Genomic DNA, 22,420 nt, shown 5'->3' on the forward strand with positions numbered 1-22,420 from the left:
CACTGAGAGAGACAGAGAGGGGGAGAGAATAACGATTGGCCCAGTTGTGATCATGTGACCTTCAGCATCATGTCCTATTAGTATTGCAAGACATTGCTCGTTTATCAAGCTAAAATTTATTAGAAATGTTTGCTTGTCTTGTGGAATATTCACAGAACAAGTTACTCGCAATCCAAGGTTTTATTGTACTTAGTTTAGGACTTTTTTTTTTTTTTTTTAACTCCATCTTAGGATCAGCAATGCTCTATTTTATGAAAGTATCTCGGGGACATTCATAGCTAAGTATGAGGACTGAAGAGTGAAGGTGAAGGTGAAGATGGAAAGCATGACAACTTTGCCAGAAGTATTTAGAGATGTTTCTATTTTATTTATATACAAGCTACCACTTAAACATTTTGTATGGATGCTGAATATTTTTTTTTATTATATATATCCCATTTAATGCCTCAAAATGTACTCTTTTGAGAAATATTGCTTATTTAATGACTTTTTTCAATGACTTAACAATTGGTGTTAACATTTGAGTGATAGTAAAGCCAAGAGTTAGTTGTCCAAACCCAGTTAAAAAGAGAAAGTTTTATTATCTAATGTGAATGCCAGGAGGTGATTTATATACTGAATAGTTCAGAGCATGTCCTTGAACAATTGTAGCTGCTTATTTTTTGTCATCTTTCTGGCAGCTGCCAAATTGTAATGCTTAATGATTCAACTTAAATTAACTAAAATGAATCCTTGTGGAAAAACATAATACCTGTCTGGTACAAGGGAGGCTGATTATATTGCCTTCATTTACACAGAAGTTATTCATAATTCATTGACACCTCTCATTACTAAGTTATGGGTGTTTTTTTTTTTCTGAGCAAATGGAAAAATATATAACTTTGTGCAGGTGTTCGTGCTATTTATGCCATATCGGGTAGAGTGGTCAAAATGCTGCTCCTAGCTCATGGAGATAGCTAAATAAAGTTTATAACTAACCAACATACAGAAGCACTGTGAGGATATATATTAGCATAGCCTCTTCAAATAATGTTTCTCCAAACATTTATCTTTAACATGAATTTTATTTAAAAGCTTGAAATACATGGTAAATGACATTACTATATAGAAAAAAAAAATGACTCTTGGCAATGGTAAGTTAAAGGAGAGTATAGCGTTTTATAAAATATTTGAATGTTATAGATTTTTTAAATCTTTAATTAGATCAATTATAGGAAAGTAGATGCAAAGTGTCAGAGTTTGAAATGTAGATAAATACATATTAGCATGTAGGGAGAGTAAAGCATTGAATTTTAAATTAACTACAAAAATGAAAATCATTCCCTTTATTCCCACAGTTTTCTTCTTTTCTATTATAAAAGATCTCATTTATAGGCCATAAGAGGAATTAGTAGCAAAGCTATTTAAAATGTGCAGCTTAATTAATTATTTTTACTCTAATCTGTCCTTGGGCAAAATACTTCCAAGTGAGAGAATCTGTTAGCCTAAAAGACTTTGGGTTGAATGCCTACTTGAAAAATCACAAGAGTGAGAACTAGTCAATTAGGTAATCATTTTAAGTGCCAAAACTGGTCATTAAGAAGGCCTTCCAACTGGACACTGCCTTAGAAATAGTTGATTTAGTGGTTTCACGTAGCTTATGTTCTCCTTTATTTTTTTAAAAGACAACTTCACCAGGATCGGGAGATCGACCTCTCATTTTCTATGTTTTCTTCCATGGAGTGACTTTCATCAAATCTAAATTGCCCAATCTGGAAGGGAACAAGAACTCAGTAGCTTCTATAATTTTATTTAGATATTTAAACAAACCTAACTCAAGTATAATTTCCTTCACTTTACAAATTTTGGGATTAGTGCTTGTTGTTCCTCTTGTTTTACAAGTGTTTAAAGGAATTGAAAAACCTTAACTTCTTGGTCTCATGCAAATACTCTCTAACTTGTTGAGTTATAAACAATGAGAAATAATTGCCTTAATGAAGACACTAAGACTGATCTCTCTCTCTCTCTTTTTTTTTTAACTTAACATTTCTAATTTACTATTTTTTTTAAAGCATGCAGAAGTTCAGGGCATTGTGTGACTCAGACAGTTAAGTATACAACTCTTGATTTCATGTCAAGACATAATCTCACAGTTTTGTGAGTTCAAGTCCCATGTCTGTGCCAGCACAGAGCCTGCTTGGGATTCTCTGTCTTCCTCTCCCTCTGTCCCTCTGTAACTCATGCTCTCTCTCTCAGGATAAATAAACTTAAAAAAATTAAAATGTAAATAAATAAAGTACAGTTCATATGCAAATTTAATGCCTTTAAAGGTAAATATACAGTGTCATAATTAAAGCAAAAAGAAAACATAAATAACTAAATGTTTTCCAAATAGTGAAGTATCTGGTAAATTGTTACTATTTCAGCTTTGTTTGAGAGTCTTATTTTTATTCCCCTTCACCTCTTTCACCCATCCTCCCCATCTACCTCCCCACTCTAGTAATCTTTTACTCCTTCATTCCTGTTAAAAGTCTATTTTTTGGTTTGTCTCTTTTTTTCCTTTGTTCATTTGTTTTCTTTCTTAAATTTGACATATAAGTGAAATCATATAATATTTGCCTTTGACTGACAGATTTCACTTAGCATTATATCCTCCAAGTCCATCCATGCTGCAAATGGCAAGATGTCATTCTTATATGCTTACCACATCTTTATTCATTCATCTTCTGATGGACACTCAAGTTGCTTCCATAGCTTGGCCATTGTAAATATTGGTGCAATAAATATAGGGTTGCACATATCTTTTTGAAATAATACTTTTGGGTTTGTTTTTTTTTGGGGGGTAAATACCTCATAACTGAATTACTGGATCATATGATAGTTCTATTTTTAATTTTGGGGAGAACCTTCATACTGTCTTCTATAGTGGTTACACTAATACATTCCTACCAACAGTGCACAATGGTTCCTTTTTCTTGTTTAACTACTGATAGAGATATACATGTTGTCCAAGTATAAAACAAATTATTAGCTTTGCTAAGGATACAAAAATAAATTCTTAAATTTTCATTTTCAGGTATTTTATTATTATATGATTTAAATTATGCTATGAGTCATAGTACAGTCCTTAAAAAATCCAGAAAATATGACATATAAAACAATTTTCTTATGTGATATATTAATTGTATCCTTAAATATTCATATAAAATCATGATTAAATATATATTTATATATGCATATAGATGATATGTACATAATGAAGAATTAGAAGAAGATGGGATGCATTTGCCATATTTTTCTGTTTTTTTGTTATCCCACTTAGAAGCTGGCATGAAAAAAAGTTTTCCTGTTGGTGCCTTAGGTTTTCCTCTCAAAAATGAAGCACAAAAAATCTGGAGTAATACTATCATATACTGCAGATAAATTACATTAATGTTTCATGAAAGTTATACTTTTAAAAATATATGATTATGTATATCAGGATAGCAATGAGTCTGGAACATTTCCTATGACTTGTTTTAAGTTAGGCTGAAAAGCTCATATTTGATCTCTCTTATGCTTCCTCTCAAGTTTTATTTGAAATACTTCTTCTGATCTAAGACAATTAAAGGGGGAGGGGTATCTCTGATTCCGTTTGAGTTGCTTTCTTCTTATTTTTAATTAAAGAATATACAAGGCAGGGCACCTGGTTGACTCACTTGGTTAAGTGCCTGACTCTTGATTTCCATTCAGGTCATGATCTCAGGATTTGTGAGTTCCAGCCCTGTGTAGCCAGCACAGAGCCTACTTGGGATCCTCTATCTCCCTCTCTCTCTGCCCCTCCTCTGCCCCTCTCTGCCCCTCCTCTGCTGTGCTCACATGCTCGCTCGCTCTCTGTCTCTCAAAAATAAGTCAAGTTAAAAACATATATATGGCAAGAAATACTTGATATTCTGCACCTATTTATGTTTCCATCTTAAAAAATTATAATGTTTAATTGAGGAAGAGCCATTGATAAGTATAAAAAAAAGATTTCAACTTTTATCCTGTAGAGATTAATTATTTTGGAGGTCAGGAAGATCTCAGTGAATATCAAGTAGTTTCACTGACTTTTTTTCATCCTGGCATGGAATATAAATTATTTTACTGAATACATGAGTGTCCATATTTTAGTGGTTTCTTTTTGAATGCTATACACAACAGTATAGAAAACTTGATAAATGTGTGCTGAAAGTTTCTCTTATACCATTTTCAAATAGCATTTATATGATTTATTTGATTAAAATGGTATGCAATTAAAAAAAAACCTAGGGTGTTGTCTGTGGAAGACAATAAATATTGGTGAAGTACATTGCTAAAGAACTATTCCTTTGCTCCCAGATAGCAAAGAGAGTTTTGAGGAAGACTGAATGGTTAGGGCTCATTACAAATTGATGAAGTAGAAAATCTTAATTCATAAGGACTGGTGGATATGAGAAGTTCATGTTGTAAAGCAACACCGTGTTCGTCAATCTAAGCTCCTATCACCCAAGTACAATCATGCTTTAAAATTGCTTATTTTTTTCCATTCTGGAAAACAGTATGGAGTTTCCTCAAAAAAGTTAAAAATAGAACTACCTTACCTCCAGCAGTTGCACTACTAGGTATTTACCTAAATGATACAAACATAACTGATTCAAGGGCGCACACACACCCTGATGTTCTTAGCAGCATTATCAACAATAGCCAAACTATGGAAAGAGCCCAAATGTCCATCTTTTGATGAATGGGTAAAGAAGATGTGGTATACATGTAGGACAGGATATTACTCAGCCATCAAAAATAATGAAATCTTGCCATTTGCAATAATGTGGTTGGAACTAGAGGGTATTATGCTAAATGAAATAAGTCAGTCAGAGTGAGTCAGATACCATATGATCTCACTTATATGTGGACTTTAACAAACAAAATAGATGAACATAGGGGTTGGGGGAAAAAAGACAGGGAGGCAAATCATAAGAAACTATAAAGAACAAACAGGGTTGCTGGAGGGAAGGTGGGTGGGGGATGGGCTAAATGTGTGCTGGGTGATAAGGAGGGCACTTGTGATGAGCACTGGGTGTGATATGTAAGTGATGGATCACTAAAATCTACTCTTGAAACCAGTATTACACTATATGTTAACTAGAATTTAGATAAAAAATTGAAACAAAAATAAAACAATAGTTTTTAATAAAATTCTTCAATGAATACAAGATGAGTTAGCTCTATATTACTGATTGACAAATTATTGAGCCAGCATTCAAAATAGCTTTCTCTCTTTTGGTTTCTATCTGCCCCTCTTTCCTCAAAAAGGTTTATGGTAGGTAGTGAAAAGAGTGTTATTACCGCATCAGGGAAAAAAAAAAAAGTAAAAGAAGACAAGAGGCTTTTGACTGGCTAAGTCTATCCATTAACCTTTCTCACTGTATATCTTTTGATTAATTGTGGATGAAGCATGTGCTTATTCATTTAAAAGACATTTGCCCTTAATTCAGCTATGGCAAGTGGTTATAATACCTTTAAACTCTTCTGAATGTTTTGTTTTGAACATAATTCCAGACACACCCAACAAAGAAAACAATATTCTTAATATTAAAACATGATTGAAATGCTGGCATAATGAATCAATATTCTCAAGAAATCTTTTTGATAAAAACATTTCATTTTCTGAATAACACCCTGTTCTGTAGGTTCATATCAGTAAAATAGCACTGCTATCCCGGAAGGTGGTTGCAACATTAAGGAGATATTAAACCCTTTCCCAAGGTTGAGCTGCATAATCATGAACTGTAAGGACAGTGTTGCTCTTCAGATTTGTTTCTGCTTCAAATATATTTCAGCGAACAGTTTTTTTCAAAATGATTATTACAGATAAAAGGCAAATGTGTTTACAAAGCTTGATGTTTTTAAGCAATAACTGAATAAAATAAAAAATATCAAGTTTTATTTCATGGACTCCTTTAGTATTAATAGTCTCTAAGACTGCTCCACCTATTCTTTTAATAATTTTTGAAGTCTTTATTAATCTAGATCTGGTATCTTCAGCTTGCTAGTATTCTCTCTCCCTCTCCCTCCCCCTCTCCCTCTCCCTCTCTCTGAACGTATGATAATAGAACATTCAGGGTGGATTAGATGTAGGAAACTTTGTTTTCTAAACTTCATTTTGCAACTTACTTGGCACACTTTAAACCTTATTTCCTGGTATTAAAAATATATACCATCTTATATCATGGGTAGTTATAATAAAGATAGTTAATTTAAGTTTCTTCTCTTATATTTAACATATTTATTTTTTTAATAAATATGATCAAAAGGATACAAAAATAGAATAGTATAATATACTTCATGTACCAATTACCCAATTTCAATAATTCCTAATGTATGGTAAGTTTAGTTTCTTAAATAATGCCCTCATATTTCTAGTCTATGGATTATTTTGAAGCATATCTTAGACAGTGAAACACTGTATCTGTAAGTATTTTAGTATGTAACAGCAAATGAAAAGATTATTGTTTTGTAGTTTTCATAAAATACTTTTATTGTATCATAAACAATAGTTTCTTAATTCATCAGTAGAATTTTCTTAATTCTTAAGTTTCTTCTTAATTCATCAAATAATCCAGTAGAATTGTTTGCAATTGTCTTTTTAAAAAATCAATATAGTATGAATCATAATTTATGTAAGATAATTCACTGAATTTAAGTATACAATTTGGTGACTTTTGAAAAATGTATAAGATTGTATAATCACTACCACATTCAAGATATATAGTACATTTCTGTCACTCCACAATATTTCCTCATATGCTTTTATTGGCTGGGTCGTATGATTGGTGAATGTTTAATAAAAAAAAAAAAAGAAAACTGTAAAGGAGCACTTGGGTGGTGCACTCAGTTGGGCATTCCAACTCTTAGTCTTGGCTCAGATCATGGTCTCATGATTCAGAAGTTGGATCCCATATTGGGCTCTGTGCTGATGGTAGAGAACCTTCCTGAGATTCTGTCTCTCCTCTCTGACTCTCCCCCACTTGTTATTTCTCTTTCTTTCTATAAAAACAAACAAACAAACAAAAAAAACCCCAAAAAAACAAACAAAAAAAACAAACCCAAAACATTAATGAAAAAAAACTGGTAAAGAGTTTTTCCAAAGTAACTATACAATTTAACTGTCACACCAACAGTATATGAGAGTTCCAGATGCTCCACATTCTTACTGACACTAGTGTGTATATTTGTATTTATTGTGATTTTAAGTTGCATTTTCTTATGTTAGGAATGTTGAACATCTTTTCAGTCAACTGGCCACTTGTCTATTTTCTTTGTGAAATAGCTGTTAACTTCCCATGTTGGTCTTTATTTATTTGGTCCTCATATGATTGAGTCCTAAGGGTTTTTTATTTACTTTGATTCTAAGTACTTTGCCTGTTAAATATGATGTGTATATTTTCTCCTGCTCTATGATTATTTGCCTTTTATTCATTCATTTGTTTATTTATTGTTGGTGATGTATCTGAAGGAAAAAATGTTTTAATTTTGATGAATTAAAATTTATCAGTTATTTATTTTATGGTTCATGCAATTTGGATTTATCTAAGACATTTTTGCCTAGATGAAGATAAAAAATATTTTTATTTTTATTTCTATTTTATTCTATTCTATTTCCTTCCAGAAGTTTCATAATTTTAGGGAGAAACAATTCAAGCTTTCACGTAGAAGTTATTATGTTAGTTTTAGGGTGTTCACGGATATCCTTTATCAATCTGAGGAAATTTTCTTCTGTTTCTAATTTAGTAATTGTTTTAGCAAGAAGGGATTTTGATTTTCATCAAATGTTTTTTCTACATTTATTGACACGACACATGTTTTTTCGGCTCTGTTTTGTTAATACATATGGTGTAACCTCCTGTAAGGAAGACCTTTCCCTCTCCCCCTTCCATGTTATTATTAATCTTTTCTTTTTTTTTAGTTTTTCAGTTATGGGATCATTATTGTATTTTATGAATTATAGTCTATTACTATTATTATTTGCTGCTCAAATTGTCCTATATATGGCCATTGAGAAATCTTTGAAGTGGAATCCTGCATCCTGTTGACATACTTCATCATTTTTCGAACAAGTCTGTATTTTCTGCCTCTCAAGATATGGTCCTTTGTGACTAGCTTTTTTCACTTAGCACAATGTTTTTGAAGTCCATTAATGTTATATACAGTAGAATAGGATAAAGGAATTGAGTGTGACACGATAGAAGGAGGCAGATTGTAGTAGGGAATCTGCCTACTACAATCTCTCATTTGAAAATGTCTCTCATTTGAAAAACTGATTTTGAGCTAATAATTAAAATTTTTTAATGTTTTATTTTCTTATGTTTTTAGACAGAGAAAACAGAAGGTAAGTGAAGGAGAGGTAGAGAGAGAGGGAGACACAGCATCTGAAGCAGGCTCCAGGCATTTAGCTGTCAGCACAGAGCCCAACATGGGGCTTGAACTTGTTAACCGTGAGATCATGATCTGAGCCGAAGTCAGACGGATATGCCATTGAGCCACCCAGGCGCCCCTGAGCTAATTCTTGATGGGGTGAGCTAGTTGGCCATGTGGATATTTTGGGAAGGGTCACATGCATAGAAAACAGCCTGTGTGAAGATATTATATGTGCTTTGTATATTTGAGACACAATCAGAATACTGTGCCAAATTGAGAGAGCATGAATATAGAGAATGGTAGATGATAATTTCAGAGTGGTAACAGGGTCAGGTCATATGAGACACTATAGACCATTTCAAGAATTTTAAAAGATCTTGAAAAAAATTAGATGTATAGATACACTCACATCTGGATGTAAAAAGGATGTTACCTTTTACTCACATTGTCTTGTGTTACTGTTAATTTTTTGTTTTGAGTTTTTGCTTTATCTAACAGACTTCTATTTAATAAACTTAATTTTAAATTGAGACATGCTTCTACAGTATGTTTCTTAATTTTAAAGATTATAAGCAATCACACGCAACAACGGTGGAAGACTTTTTGCAATTCTGAAAATAAGCATCATTTTACAAGAATGTATTATTACACAAGAAACAGATGACAGTGTTTACTTTTGGGGAAAAGGATGTGAGGTTGGGAGTTAGAGGTGGAAAGGAGTGTTTGCATGATTATTGCAATTGTTGAAAATAAGTTCAACACATTTTGTATGTAAATTATGCTTCAGTGAAGTTGATTGAAAAGAAAACTCTATGCATAGTAAGGAAGATATGTATATGAAAGAATTTATAGTCGAAGAAGCCAGAACCTAGAGTAGTTTTAATGAAGTTTTAAGTTTTTTAAACAGTTATGCCTTTTAGCTTGATTAATAAAGAATTTTAAGATGATATTACCCCATATTTATGAAAATGCAAATATGTATTTATTTGCTCACCTTGCTACCATTCTATATAATTTCATAAATATTTTCACATTTACTGAGGTGACCCTGAAGTAGCCTGTGTTCACATGTATAAAATTTAATAAATATAATATATTAATAATATAATATATTTTAATTTGGGATATTATAAATAATAATACAAATAAATAAAATGTTTACATAAACATTTTGGACATAACCTTCAATCACAAATCTTTCATCACTTTCTCAAGGTGACATTTAACCAATCAGATTTGATTTTTGTTTTTTGTTTTATTTTATTTGTTTTTTGGCTAGCAATCATGAAGATGTTTAGAACAGTATGTTCTAAAGAGATATGACCAACCGCCCTCCTCCCGCACACAGCAAACAAAAATCTTTGATTTCCAAAACTGTATGTCAGTTGTGCAAAACTAACACTCAAAATGATAGGAGTTTCAGGACGGCCAGGGTCAGTATAATGCAACTTGTGTGTCGTGAGAACATGACCTGAGACGAAGTCATATGCTTAACTGACTGAGCCACCCATATGCCTCTATACTTTCTTTCAAATGTAGTGTTAAATTGCTTTCTGCCCTTTCCCAGTACAGTTTTATTCCTACATATACACACTCGAAAACACCTCTTTATGCATACAAATCATCATTGCTTTGTACAGGCCACTTTCTTAACTTCTTATCATGTAGCATCCAAAATAATATTTGATTTCTGTCAGATATTCTGTCAGTCCCAATTTGAAAAATGAAAACTGGCATTTCAGTATACCTTTGACATAAGAGGTTTTTATTTAATATACACTTCTTTGACTAGCTCTTCACTTTTCCTAGTAAAATATTAAAATGCCAGGAGAGTTGTACGTAGACAATGATCTAGAGTATAACAGCACTGAAATATGTATCAAAGGCATGAATATGAAGCTGAGAAGATTATGGCTACAGTTCTTCAGTAAAACACAAATTTGGGTAATACCATTTTACAAAGACAAAGATTATATCTTTGGATGTACACTCATATAAAGTACAAAGGTGAGTTCCAAGTTCATATAAAATATACCTTGAAAAAATAGAAGCAAAAGAAAGAAACCCAAACACAAGAAGAAATGTTTTTAAACCATTCTTTTATTAACTGATTTGATAAATAATAATCATTGAATGTTAAATATATCCTATTCTAAGCACTTGAGTTACAAAAATGAAACAATATCATTGCTGGTTTCAAATATTTCAGTGTTGCCAGGGAGATGGGTAAAACATAAGCTCTTATGATATTCTCTGATGAGTGTTATAATGAATGTGTGTCTGAAAAGGAAGGAGACGTTTTGCTTTGAGTACCAGGGAAGGCATTCTCAAGGAAGTCATTTCTCAGAGGGTCTCACAGTGGGACAATTTTAGAAGGAATTCAAAGCAGAAAGAACTTAGTAAAAACTATATTTAGGGTTTTTTTAGTTTACTTTTTATTAATACAACCAGCTTATGAATTTCAAACTATCTAAATATATCCAAATAGATATCTGGGCAAACTATACCTTTAGTACTGCAATCATATATGAAGACATGGTAATCGGAACTTTAAAAATTTGCTCAAATTCCATTTAGGAATGGCTGTAACACTTCAGGAATATCTCCGTTTTATTTTTCTCTGTGTGGCCTTGGGAAATACCTTACTCTTTCTCTTTCCTTGGAAAAAAAGCAGAGTTGAGTCACTGATTTTTACTATCCCATTTTATAGATTAGAGGACTGAATTCCAACAAGCCAAATAGATTATTTGGGAAAAACTAATGAGTCTCAGAATAGGGTTCACTTCTGTACTTCTCTGGGGCATATCTACTAGATCTTTCCCACACCTTCTTCCCCTTGTTCTCTGCCACTAGCAGGTTTTCTTGTCATCAACCTGCTTTGTAGTCCACTGGCAATTGGTTGAGTTTGGTTAATAGAAAGACCGGAAAGAGAGAGTAAAAAATCAAAGAAATTCATTCTCTCCTCTCCCTTTATGATGGTTTGCCTCTCTAAGGCTGGCAGCCCCTTCACACAATAGGCAGTCTGTTAGATGACTCCTGTGCATGGTGTTCTTTTCAGATTTGGTTGGACACTAATGACATTTTGATACTTCATTTTCTTCGAACTCAGGCAAGTTAAATACAGTCATCTATTCTAAAATTAAATATTTCTTAGTTTTGAGTTGTTGATTTACACATTACCATTCTCTCCCAAGCTAAAGCAATTAAAGCAACCGCAGTTGTATCTTTACAACCTGTAACACGTTGTCATGCCTGACCATGGCAGGGGCCAAATTGTCATTTCTCATAATGATCTTTTAGCATCCTGTCAGTGAGGTAATCACCTGAGGTGTTTGGGAAGCCTCCTGTTCGCTTGGCTTTTAAATCGTTTGGTTTAACATTTAGCATCTGGGTGTTGGAAATAGGTTGTCTGATTTATAAAACTGAATATTTTTGTATTCTTTTATTGGCTCTAGTGCTTCCAGCAAGGCACCAGGGAAGTTTCAAGATGGAAAATCAGGTGATTAGTGATTAAATTCCTGACACAAAATTTCAGGTCTAATTGGCATTACCAATTTAATTGTCCATCTAGGAGGATACTGTGTCAAGAAATGCATTTTATGAATGAACAGGAATTCTTACTTTGAAAAATGAGCCTATTTATAGGTTCAAGGTGAAAGTGCTTCAAAATTATGCCATAATGGTACATTACCATATAACATGGTAAAGTGCAATTTGTGATGACCACGCTTCTGCAGTGTAAATAAAGATGCTGATTAGGCTTGCAAGGTGCAGTATTTGTGAACTTTTGATAAAAATGTTTTAACATGGAGACGAGAAAAGTGTAATTTAGTGGATTTCACTTCTCTGTTCCACATGGAACTCTAACCAGAGAAATGAGATGTCTGAAGTCAGCTCAATTCTCAGTAGAACCTATTGTACCCTATTGAAGCAACCTGCATAATTATAGACTGATTTAAGTTGCTTTTTTCCTCTTTCTCTGTGTCAGCAGAAGTAGAGAAGTAAACTCCTAAACTCAATCAGTGTTAAAATTCATTGAAGTTGCTGTATGTACCAAATAGACTTTTGGTAACAACATAGAAAAAATTTCATTGTCATATGACTAGCTATTTGTTATTCATTTAAAACCCCCTAATTTTATTTATGTCTAACTATTAAAATTTTGTTTTCATTATTAGTGATTCATCAAAGTGTGTATTTTGTTCATGCCAAATATGATACTGTATAGAAAAGGGAATCAAAGATATTACTTTAGTTCCTAACTTGAAGGAGCCTAGATAAAATAATGCAGTACATATACATATACTAATATCAAAGAAAAATTTCCCCAGTTTCTATAATTAAAGCAAATTTTATATAAAAAATTAAAATCAGATCTTAGCTGATCTAGTCCTGAATGTTTGGTCTGAATATTTGGGTCTGAATCTATTTGGATCAGAAACAACGTCAAATCACTTAGTAAATCTATGACCTAGGGTTGATTATATAACCTTGTCAGGCTTCAGTCCTTATCAGTGAAATGTGGAATGAAGTGGTATTTACTCTATCAGTTACTATGAAGATTAAAATTAGGTTTTATACATGTAATACATAGACTTCCTACATATTGGAAGCATTCATGAAGCTTTTATTGTTTACAAAAAAAATGGTAAAAGGACATTGAATGAATGAATGTGTGAATAAGTGAGTGAATGAAAACCCTCATAAATTTTGATAAAAATGAATTAGGAAGTCCTTCATGTGCAAATACTGTTCTACTCTGTACCTCTCTTACCTTAAGTAAAACGTCAAAACTGTTACCCTTTATCTGGACAGATGCAGCTGATCTTAATTGGTCTCTCTGCAGCTCTTTTGTTTCTGTGTAATCTAATCTCTACACCAGAGGCAGAATAATCTTTAAAACTACAAACCAATAATGTTAATTAATGTGCTTCAAAAATCTGAATGACTTACTATAACTTTCACAACAGAACTCAGATTCATAGCCTTGATCTACCTTATACATTTGCCCTTCTGGTCTTACTCACCAGGTTCTTGGGACCCTTTTGTCAGATGTCTGAGTGACTGTCATGCTCATTTAACCTTTGTTCATTTTCCCGGCATTTTCTGTTCCCTCTTCCTCTTGGCTTTGATACCATGTATTCCCTCTGCCCAGAACCTTTCCTTCTCTTTTTCTCTTTTTCTTGTCCTACTGACTATTCATTGTTCCCTTTCTCAGGAAATTCATTCCAGATAGCACAGTAGAGCAACTGTTATTTTATATTCTCATAACAATCTTTCCTTCATCATTTTGCTATTTTTAAAAAAATATTTATTGAAGTTTAAAGTAGATATAAATCTTAAAGCTTGGCTTTTCTAAATGGAAGGAGTGAAGCTGTTGGCTTAATCAGTTCAGGCTGCTGTAACAAAATATTATAGACTGGTTGGCTTAAACCACAGGCATTTATTTCCTAGAGTTCTAGAGGCTGAGAAAGAAAATGAACATATCCATGTCTCCTAAAGATTTCTTCATTTCCCTTTTTAATCTCTCTCTTTCCATCCCTCCCCTGCCCCACTCTGTCCATGGGAAACACTGTTCTTGTTGTTCTGTTTTGTTTTTAGATTATATAATGATATCTTTATTTCTGGTTTCTTTCACTCAGCATAATTATTCTGAAATTGACCGACACTGTTACATGCATGTAGTTCATCTGTGTTTTTTTTTCCCCCTCAGTAGCATTACATTACATGTGTTAAGGAAAAAATATATCCATGATACTTATTAAAACATCGATGAAAGTTTTCTTCAGGACTCTCACATGACATATAAGGGAGTATTGCAATGGAATTTTGTATTGGAAAAAGAAATAATTGTCATGGAAATAATTATAATGGAAAGAGATTGTGAAAGCTTCCTGAAGGAAAACCTGGGTCCTATAGTTCTTTATATCCCTTATACAGTTCTGAGAGCTTGATCAGTGTTCACTGGATGTCTGATGATTCTTAATAAAGATAAATAAATGTTTATTAGTAAACAGAATCTCATATTTTTGGCCTGGTGATTTTGTTTTATAATATTGAAAAAATGCAGTTGTTTATATGAACTGAATAATTATTAAATAGAAATATACTTAAAATTTAAATGAATACATTGTAAAAGCTAAGGATGATTAAAACATTTAAAATAAACTATTAAGAATTTTATAAAATGCATGTAGTAAAATGCATTTTTGTCTGATTTTCATTGATTAAATCTAATATTAATTGTTTAAATTTTTTGAAGTAAAAGTAAAAGTATATATATATGAATATATACATACATATATATACATACATACATATATATATATATAAATGCCTATATCTTCATTTAAAACTATATTTAAATTTATTTCAGGTGATTGTCAAATCTGGGCCAGGAACTTTCCTCAGTTTGGCTGTTTATGACAATTATATCTTCTGGTCAGATTGGGGAAGAAGAGCTATTCTGCGTTCCAACAAGTATACAGGGGGAGACACAAAAATTCTTCGTTCTGATATTCCACATCAACCAATGGGAATCATAGCTGTTGCCAATGACACCAATAGCTGTAAGTGACACTATACACTAAATGTTTATCTTAATTATATAATCTCTCAAAAATCATCTCTATGTTCTAGTGGTACTTAGTTGGATTTTGTTTTCTTAAAGTTACTGGGATAGTGTTCAGGATTTGACTATGCAATATATTAAAATCATCTGAAAGGTTTAAGATACCTGCTGCAGTTCTTAATTTATCACCAGAGGAACAATTCCTTTCTAATTACTTATTTCTGGAATTGTATCCTCTCTCACTCTGCATATCTTTGAACATTCAAATCAGATTGTTTCCTTGAAAATACTACTTCTTAATAAATAAGCTTTACGTCTGGGCTCATGTTCTTTAACCACTGCGGAACACCTACAAAAATTTCAGCTTAAAGTGCCAGTGTGGTTTTTAATGATTCTAGTTCATGTGATGCCATGGTATCCTTGACAAATGTTCTAGAAGCTGCTATGTTACATGTTGTTCTAAAGTTCTTATTTCTTGTGATGTTTGGATCATCAAAAGTCCTGAATCTTTCTTATTTTTATCTTTGAGAGATGGGTGCAATCTAACAGTTTACTATTAATCTCTATCTAACATAGAATAGGAATTCAAAATAAATGTTACCAATAAAGCTTCTTTATTGCAGGTGAACTTTCTCCATGTTCATTATTAAATGGAGGTTGCCATGACCTGTGCCTTTTAACTCCTAATGGGAGAGTGAATTGTTCCTGCAGGGGGGATCGAATATTGCTAGATGACAACAGATGTGTGAGTAAGTAAAGAATATTGAAATGTCATATGACATAACTGCTCAAAAAGTACACACAGACATTGAAATTGTTTTAGTATTCATGAAGTTGTACTCTCCTCCAATATTAGAGGCCCAGTTGACATATCTCTCTATCCTAAAAAGAACTCGATTCATCATTCTACTTAATTGTGACACCGTATGATAAATAATGATAATCCAAACAGTGGCAAATGGTGTATTTCCCCTCTTGTGGGCTGGAGGGTGTTGGATGAGTTAAGAGAAATACCTGCACACATAATCATCTGCAAACTTGCGGTTACGACTTTGAGAATTAAGTCAATTGCAAAATTAATAAAGCTGAAATAAACCAGTATATAGGCAGTAGGTCAGTAGCCTTGTAGTAAAACTGCTCACGGTCCATCACAGTATGTAAATGAGAGAGAATGGCTCATACAGCTTATTTGTAATCATTTCCAAACGGTTAATTAAGAACGTAACACTGCAGCCTTGCATGATGTTTATACCTCCCAAAAGGCATTACAATCTTTAATTAGTACCATTACACTATACACTTATTAACAGCTAAGTTTTCAAACTGTTTCCAAAATAAATAAGGGTTCAAGTGTTCCTATATTGCCATGAGAAATTAGCCGGCAACATAAAGAATGTTAATTTATCTTTAACGTTAAAACTGTTGTGTATAACAAAGACAGGAGAAAAATATCTTGCCAGAAATTGGTGAACTCATTCTCAGGATGTGGAGATTGTTTTGCTTTCTTTCTCTTCTCTTGTATATCTTCATCTTACATGTTTTCATTTTAGAAAATCAGTGGAGCTGGATGTGCTCCATTGTATCAGACAGTATGTTTCATCTTTGTATTTGGTCTTTATTTACCAGGAGGATCTTCCCTTTTTTCTGTTGTGTACTTTAATGCGAGCACTTTAACATCGTTTTCTTTACCTTGAAAACTGTTCCACCTCATACAAGAACACAGACATATCTTTTCACATCACAAACTGGTGCCACAACCCGAAGGACACCTGTTAGCAAAAGAAGTAAAAAACTTTTACTTAAGACTGTGCCAAAGCAAACAAGGGAATGATGCAATTGTTCAGTGAACTTTAAATGAAGACATTTTTAATAATTCGGGCCACAAATTCCTGTATTTCTTAGTAACCCCACACTTCCTTGAATTGTTCAGGCAATTGCTTAAACTCTCTTTCAGTTTGCTTTTGTGGTTTCAGCTGTAATGGACTGGATCTGATGCCATCTGTAAGCCTGGAGTGTTAGCCATGCATTAGAATCACTCATGTTTCTTTCACAGGTCACTACAGACCAGTAGAAAAGCAATGCCTGTAGTCGAAACAGCAAAGCTTATTTGTATACAGTAGATGCCTGTGCTCCCTGCAAAATAGATTAGATACATCTGTCCCTACTAAGCCACCTGCTTCTCTCTATTGATGAGAGGGAATGAATGAGAAAGAAAACTATCTTTTAAACAAGCACAGTTGTATTCACATGCAACTATAGAGTGATATTGGATTCCTCAGAGCTGACAGACCTTTATAGAAGCTTGCTATATCCATGGAGCATTCGCATTGAAATCCTGTGGTCTAGCAGAGAGATTGGAAAGTAACTTCTTGTCAAATCCATCTTTGGGAAATGGGGATATTTCTGGCATATCTATGTGCATATCTGAATTAGTTCACCCAGAGCAGTTCATGAATGCTAATGGCTGTGTTGAAGGGGTGAAAGGCCATTTACTAACACCATCCTCAGAGGAACCGAGGGAAAGCCATGGGTTGTCAATATTCTTGACAGAAAGATTAGGCAGTTCCATTTTACACAAAATTCCTAACCTTATCAACACCCACAACAGAAATAAGAATAGCAAATATCATTAAAGTAATTACATTGTAAGTGAATTAGAGGACAGCTGAACTACATTTTTGTTTCTGCAAAGAAGTGTAAAATACTCAATACTATTTCATATGAGCATACCTAAACAAGAATTGTGCTTATATAAAATTTGATTTTACATAATAAAAACATTTTTGTTGTGAATGTTTCCCCCCTCAAAGGCATACTGATTATAAAAACAAAATTTGCATTTTCTTTTCTTTTTATTAAATAGTTTGTTGTCTAATTGGTTTCCATATAACACTCAGCTCATCCCAACAAGTGCCCTCCTCCATGCCTATCCACCCCCTTCCCCTCTCCCCCACCCCCATCAGCCCTCAGTTTGTTCGCAGCATTCAAGAGTCTCTCATGGTTTGGCTCCCTCCCTCTCCCTAACTATCCTCCCCCCCACTCTTCCCCCATGGTCCTCCTTTAAGTTCCTCCTAATCCTCTTATACTTGCAAACATAGGGTATCTGTCCTTCTCGGCCTGACTTATTTTACTCAGCATAACACCCTCAAGTTCCATCCATGTTGCTACACATGGCAAGATTTCATTCTTTTTTATTGCCATGTAGTATTCCATTGTATAGATAAACCACATCTTCTTGATCCATTCGTCCGTTGATGGACACTTAGACTCTTTCCATGTTTTGGCTATTGTTGAGAGTGCTGCTATGAACATTGGGGTATATGTGCACCTAGGCATCAGCACTCCTGTATCTCTTGGGTAAATTCCTAGCAGAGCTATTGCTGGGTCATAGGGGAGTACTATTGTTAATTTTTAGAGGAACCTCCACACTGTTTTCCAGAGGAGCTGCACCCGTTTACATTCCCACCAACAGTGTAGGAGGGTGCCTGTTTCTCCACATCCTTGCCAGCATCTAGAGTCTCCTAATTTGTTCACTTTAGCCACTCTGGCCAGCGTGAGGCGGTTCTCAGTGTGGTTTTGACTTGTATTTCCCTGATGACAACGGATGCTGAGCATCGTTTCATGTGTCTGTTGGCCCTCTGGAAGTCCTCTTAGGGGAAGTGTCTGTTCATGTCTTCTGCCCATTTCTTGACTGGATTATTTGTTTTTCAGGTGTGGAGTTTGGTGAGTTCCTTATAGATTTTGGATACTAGCCATTTATCTGATATGTCATTTGCATCTATCTTTTCCCATTCTGTCAGTTGCCTATTAGTTTTATTGATTCCTTTGCCATGCCAAAGCTCTTTATCTTGATGAGGTCACAATAGTTCGGTTTTGTTCTTGATTGCTTTTGGGGATGTGTCAAGTAAGAAATTGCTGCGGTGGAGGTCAAGGAGGTTGTTTCCTGCTTTCTCCTCTAGGGTTTTGATGGTTTCTTGTCTCACAGTCAGGTCCTTTATCTATTTGAGTTTATTTTTGTGGATGGTGTGAGAAATTGATCTAGTTTCATTCTTCTGCATGTTGCTGTCCAGTTCTCCCAGCACCATCTGTTAAAGAGGCTGCCTTTTTTCCATTGGATACTCTTTCCTGCTTTGTCAAAGATTAGTTGGCTGTACACTTTTGGGTCCAAATCCGAGTTCTGTATTCTATTCCATTAGTCTATGTGTCTGTTTTTGTGCCAGTACCATACTGTCTTGATGATGACAGCTTTGTAGTAGAGGCTAAAGTCTGGGTGGTGATGCCTCCAGTTTTGGTTTTCTTCTTCAATATTACTTTGCAATTTGGGGTCTTTTTTGGTTCCACACAAGTTTTAGGATCATTTGTTCTAGTTTTGAGAAGAATGCTGGTGCAATTTTGATTGGGATTTCAATGGATGTGTAGATTGCTTTGGGTATAATGACATTTTAACTTTTAACATTTAATTTTTAACATTTAAGTTTCCATTTCTTTGTGTCTTATTCAATTTCCTTCATATGTTTTCTATCGTTTTCATCATACAGATCTCCTATGTCTTTGGTTAGATTTATTCCTAGGTGTTTTATGGTTTTTTGTGCAATTGTGAATGGGATCAGTTTCTTGATTTCTCTTTCTGTTGCTTCATTATTGGTGTATAAAAATGCAACCGATTTCTGTACGTTGATTTTGTACCTCGAAACTTTGCTGAAATCTTGGATCAGTTCTCGTAGGCTTCTGGTGGAGTCTNGTAATTTTTCGCAGTGTTCCCTGATAATTGTTTGTATTTCTGAGTGGTTGTTTGTAATAAGTCCATTTTCAACCGTGTTTTGTCTATTTGGGTGCTCCCTCTTTTCTTTTTGATATGCCTGGCTAGAGGTTCATCAATTTTGTTTTTTTTTCAAAAAACCAACTCTTGGTTTCATTGATCTGTTCAACTGTTTCTTTGGTTTCCATATTGTTTATTTCTGCCCTGATTGTCCAGGGCCTGTCCTTTCAGGATGAGTTCTTTGAATGGTGTTCCTTGGTTTCTCTTGTTGAGACTTTGTTTATTTTATTTCCCTACTCATAGTGGTATTTGGGACGTTACACCATGTGTACTTTGGCTTGCTTCTTGAGGTAGCCCTGGAAAGGAAAACAGACAGAAAAACACAAAGGGAACAAAGGCACACAAACACACAAACTGAAGGGGGAAAAGAAAAAGAAAAATGAAAAAAAGAAAAAAGGAGGATAAAAAGAGAGGAAGGAGAAAAACAAATAAAAATAAAAGTAAAAAAGTAGAAAAGAAAAAAGAAAAAAACTCAAAAGACAAAGGGCAGGTTACAAACATAAGACCAGAATTCCCAGCTACAAATAAAGAGCAGGGTGTATGTCGTGCCAATGGAAGAGCACATACAAAGAGAGAAATGATGGGGGGGGAGGAAGTGAAATTGGACAATAACCAGGTAGAGAGACTAAGATGCTTAATTCAGAGAAAGAGGAGAATATGGTAAGAGGTGAGTAGAGAGAAAAGGAGATAATGTTACTCAGAGAAAGTATATATTCTGATTACTCCCAAGAGAGAGATAGAAAGGTTGCGGTGGAGGTGTAGAATATGTATCTAGAGAATGGATTGAATGTGATTGTTTAAGCAAACCAATGACCAGAGTGCCCAGTACAGCAGAGTGCAGGGATATGAATGGGACAAGGGAAAATATATCTGAATAGAAAGAAATGATCTAGAATAAATTACAGCAGTGCACCCATGTTGGTATTTCCCTGGGCTCAGGTAAAAAAAAAAAAAAAAAAAAAAAAGCAGCTCTGTAGTGGGGATGGGCGTGGTTTGGTATGGGGGGGTCTTAGCCTTCACTGTGTCCCATGGGCTACTCCCTGACGTCCCGCCTTGATGGTTGTGGGAACAAAAATGGCTATGCCCAGGTTCCTTCTGGGGGACTTGGAAATTGCAAATCACTCTTTTGGGTCCGATCTCCCTGTGCCATGGACGCAGCCAAGGTGAGCCATGCTCTATGTCCCTAGTCACACCTCGTTTCCAGATCTTAGTCCATGTGCTTTATTGATACCACCCAAAATATAAACCTGCAGGCTGAGTCCTTCCGAGCAATTTCAGCTGGAGGAGCGGCGGAGCGGTTTCAGTCCAGGCCGATTCCCCACTGGGGATCCAGCCAGAGGAGCAGCACAGCGGGGCACTGCTTCCCCTCGAGATTGAGTTGGAAAGCAGAGGAGCAGTTTCTCCTGGCGCTGTCTGGGACCTGGGCTTCCAGCTCAAAGTTGGCTCCAGAGCTGGGAACCGGGTCACTCTCTGTCCCGAACTTAGGTTTTTCTTTTCTCCAGGGACAGGGACAGTTCTTTGGGCAGTTTCAGCCACTCTTTCTTTTCCCCTTGATTCACCGCAGCTCCCCACAAAGGGGGCTCCCCCTGCAAAGGGGGCTCCTCCTACCTCTCTGTCTCTGGGTCCCAGCCCGTTTTTGTCTTCCCCAGTTTGTGCTCACACACCTATAAGGTTGTTTTCTCAGCAAACTCTGTCTCCTTTTCATTTTACTTCCAAACTCCTGCGGTTCTATAAGGGTTCCTATGGCTTCCGGCCTTCTCCATTTGAGAAATACGGGAGAGCGAAAAGTGCGGAGTTCCCTACTTCTCTGCCATCTTGCCCCTTCCAAATTTGCATTTTCCGTCATAACGGTTAGTTTTCATCGGAAGTGGGAAGTTAAGCAAGATGTGTTGAAAGTAGACAGAAACATTGTAATGTCAATAGACTCTCAGTAAGTGAATTTTGTTCAGCCCATGCTCTAATGTGATCATGTTGAGTGATGTCAGCACCCTTCTTAACACTTGTTCCTTTGATTTTTGAAATATTTATTTATTTTTAAGAAAGTGTGAGTAGGGGTGGGGTAGAGAGAGAGGTAACAGAGGATCCGAACCAAGCTCTGTGCCGACAGCAGAGAGCCCAATGAGGAGCTCGAACTCATTAATCATGAGATCATGACCAGTTCCAAAGTCAGACACAACCAACTGTGCCATCAAGGTGCTCCCGCTTTTCTTTCTTTAAAGTTTTTATATTTTGGAAGCACCTGGGTGGCTCAGTCAGTTAAGCGTCTAACTTCAGCTCAGATCATGATCTCACAGTTCGTGGGTTTGAGCCCCACATTGGGCTCTGTGCTGACATCTAGCTGAGAGCCTGGAGCCTGTTTCAGATTCTGTATCTCCCTCTGTTTCTGATCCTCCCCTGCTCACGCTGTCCCTCTCTCTCTCAGAAATAAATAAACATTAAATTTTTAAAAAAATAAAGTTTTTAGATTTTTTAATTTGTTACTTTCTCTAAAATGACTTTCTACCTTATCTAACAACCACTAAAATTTAGACTGCACCAAGAGAACAAAATATTTTTGGAATGTGAAAAAACAATTACCAATGTAGGAGTTCAGTTAGAACTCACAGGTTGATAGATTGATATATAATCTGTGG

At 34.8% G+C, this 22,420-nt stretch overlaps 1 protein-coding gene across 1 annotated transcript in view; it reads left to right on the forward strand.

The window, feature by feature from the left end:
* Positions 1-22,420, forward strand: part of LRP1B (LDL receptor related protein 1B) — a 1,854,983-nt gene that overhangs the window by 1,537,597 nt on the left and 294,966 nt on the right. Inside the window, exons 44-45 of the mRNA XM_077767810.1 lie at positions 14,774-14,966; positions 15,592-15,717. Coding sequence (XP_077623936.1) covers positions 14,774-14,966; positions 15,592-15,717 — 319 coding nt within the window. The remainder of the gene's footprint in view (positions 1-14,773; positions 14,967-15,591; positions 15,718-22,420) is intronic.

Source organism: Crocuta crocuta, unplaced genomic scaffold (assembly GCF_008692635.1).
Source record: "Crocuta crocuta isolate KB4526 unplaced genomic scaffold, BGI_CrCroc_1.0 scaffold154, whole genome shotgun sequence".
Taxonomy (NCBI): domain Eukaryota; kingdom Metazoa; phylum Chordata; class Mammalia; order Carnivora; family Hyaenidae; genus Crocuta; species Crocuta crocuta.